The sequence below is a fragment of the Atta colombica genome, unplaced genomic scaffold (assembly GCF_001594045.1).
Source record: "Atta colombica isolate Treedump-2 unplaced genomic scaffold, Acol1.0 scaffold86, whole genome shotgun sequence".
Taxonomy (NCBI): Eukaryota; Metazoa; Arthropoda; class Insecta; order Hymenoptera; family Formicidae; genus Atta; species Atta colombica.
The window spans coordinates 354,882-357,758 of NW_017259579.1; the positions used below are offsets into that span (position 1 = coordinate 354,882).

At 32.3% G+C, this 2,877-nt stretch overlaps 1 protein-coding gene across 7 annotated transcripts in view; it reads left to right on the forward strand.

The window, feature by feature from the left end:
• LOC108693047 (zinc finger protein 189-like) overlaps positions 1-2,877 on the forward strand; it is a 68,102-nt gene that overhangs the window by 53,610 nt on the left and 11,615 nt on the right. For 6 of the 7 annotated variants that reach the window (XM_018201702.1, XM_018201704.1, XM_018201705.1 and 3 more), the window contains exon 14: positions 909-1,175. In XM_018201702.1, coding sequence (XP_018057191.1) covers positions 909-1,175 — 267 coding nt within the window. Of the gene's footprint in view, positions 1-908; positions 1,176-2,877 lie in introns of those variants that run through there. The other variant, XM_018201709.1, reaches the window with a different exon arrangement.

A 2,877-nucleotide genomic window follows, 5' to 3' on the forward strand; every position in this document is an offset into this window, starting at 1 on the left:
TAAAATATCTCATTATGGTTTTTAAATTGAATTGCCCTATCTGCCAAATTTTAAAGAAGAAGAATCGATCGATACATCGCCAAATATGTGCATCCTTTTCTAAATGAGGACTACCCTCCCATTTCTCGAATGCACGGTCAAGAGATACTATATCTGTATTTTTTTACCAGATGGTGGTTTTTAATGTTCACGAAATAAAAAAGAAGAGATGAAACTCGGGAATGAAGACCTGTTTTATCTAGGGTACATTCGCTTTTCAAACTCACTAAAATCATTAGATTTATAAAGTATCGCAATAAAGTTCTGAAATGTTGCGTCAATATGGCGGAAGTGCACATAGTACACGATTTTAAGTATACAACGTGCAAAATTTTTGTAGACATTTATCGGTATCTGCTCTTCTTTGCAAAATGTTGAGATTATTTCACGTGTATTTCATTTTTTGAATTGTACTTACATTCACTTTTATGCACTAAACTTTTGCATAAATAAACCTGTGTCATATGTATCAGTAATAGTCAACTTATATCTGACAAAATCAATGTTACCAAAATTAATATGGCTGTATACGGTGTCAATCAATCATCAATTGAATGATGTCAATTGAATTCGTCCATTTCAATTTTCAATTAAATGTCTTTTAATTAACTCTGCTTGAATCAGTCGTCAATCGAAAAGTTTGAATTTGTTTAAATCAATCATCAATTGAATTCGCTCATTTCAATTTTCAATTAAACATCTTTTAATTATTTTTGTTTTCGTTAATTATTAATTTTAAAAACTTTAATAAAATGAACAACCCTGATTTTTACACACTAACAATCTGTATTAGCTCTAAAAGATTTTTTTTTGTTTTATTGATTCATTAGAATTAATTTGAATTATTCGGAATGTATTATTATTTTCAGATCACGGATGAATACGGAAATCCAATTCCATTGTCCATTCAAGAGACTCGACAGCTTCTCTCTCAAGGACATTTTATCAGCCAATTGAATGACAGTCAGATTATTAGAGTTCATCCTGGAATGTTTGCGCAACAACTCCAAACCTTAAATATCCATGTCGATGAAGATACTATAGACGAAAGCGGAATCATGCGTCCGAACATGACCAAGAACGAGACAATATCGGCAATTCAAGCAGATGCAGCAGCAATCGTCCAGGCGCTTGAGGTAATTTTTAGTATAAATAATAATGGAGTTAATATAGTGCAGCTTCATCTTTTGTAAGATTCTATTGCTAGACACAATTAGAGTCATGGCATATAGAACCTTAAAGTAGCAGTAAGATGTAAGCAATAATGAAATGTTGGATTGGCTACTATTTACGTTATGGCCTTATGGTTTTTATTATGATTAATCAATTCGCTTACGTTTTATTGTTTTAATATTTTTATGCCATGGCTCTTACTGCTTTGTTTTACTTTTCACACCGTAATATACAATATACATAATTTCACTCGTAATATACAAATGGAATTTTTATATTTTTCATCCTCTTATATTAAAGCCTCTCTCATTTCTACAAGCATATTAATTTTTCATATAATTTCTAGTGCGATCTAAGTTTTAAACGTACGAAATCTAAAAAACTCTTATATGTAACATATGCTGTCACGAATCGATTGCAGAAGTTCATCACAAAACTAAATTTTTCAATTTTCTTTCGTTGTTTGTATGAAATTATTGTCTGTCATTTTGTTAATTATGGCAAAGAATTTTTATCTGATATAAATACAATTAAAAGATTGGAGGATCTGAAAAGTAATAACATTTGGGTAAAATATCAGGATAACTTCAGCATTCCTTTAAAAGGATCCTGAAGACAATTAGTCATATTGAAAATAGCATTTACACACGGACGATTTATGCATCATTGACACTATATGACTATCTTACTCACACACGTCACACATACACATAAATCTTCGTATAACAATTACGTTTTAATTAGACATTTAAGTTCAATTGTAAGAACTCCATACTATTTCTTCAAATTACTAGTCTGTGGATTACTATTTCGTAAGTACAGATTGCACAGCTTTTATATGAAACAAATGTTGACATGACGTGACAGTTTTGGAGCGCTATATTGGACTAAGAAATAGTAAAGAAAAGCTCAATTTCGAAATTTTTTGTCATTCTCAGCATTGAATTCACCTTATAGACACGTATTAATGTATAGACACGTATTAATGTATATACTTTAATCCTAGAAAAAGATTTTCAAATCAGTAAAATAAGAAAAAAGTTAAGTTGTTATACAAAAATTATATTATTAATTATAGAGGATCCTACAGACAGACATTGACAGTACAGATAATACAGACATATTCAGACAGTACAGACAAGTAAAAGTTAAAGCTTATTAACGGTTAAAACTGGATCTTAAATGCTTAAATAAAATTGCCATGTGAATTTATATATTAGGTGTACAACTTTGCTTCCGCCGTTTTTTTTTCCGAAATTCGAGGCTTTATTGTAAAAGACTGGTTATACATTTATGATTCAAAGTATCCATCGCTGACCACTACTTTCTCCCATCTTTCGGGTAGCGTACGAATCCCGCGTCGAAAAAACTGGTCATCTTTTGAGGCTATCCACGAATCGATCCAATTTTTTACTTCTTCATAAGACCGGAAGTGCTGGTCAGCCAGGCCGTGTGCCATTGATCGAAACAAGTGATAGTCAGAGGGAGCAACGTCTGGAGAATACGGCGGGTGGGGTAGGACTTCCCATTTCAACGTTTCCAAGTATGTCTTGACCACTTTCGCAACATGGGGTCGAGCATTGTCATGCTGCAAAATCACTTTATCGTGTCTCTCGTTGTATTGCGGCCGTTTGTCTTTCAATGCTCGGCTCAAACGCATCAATT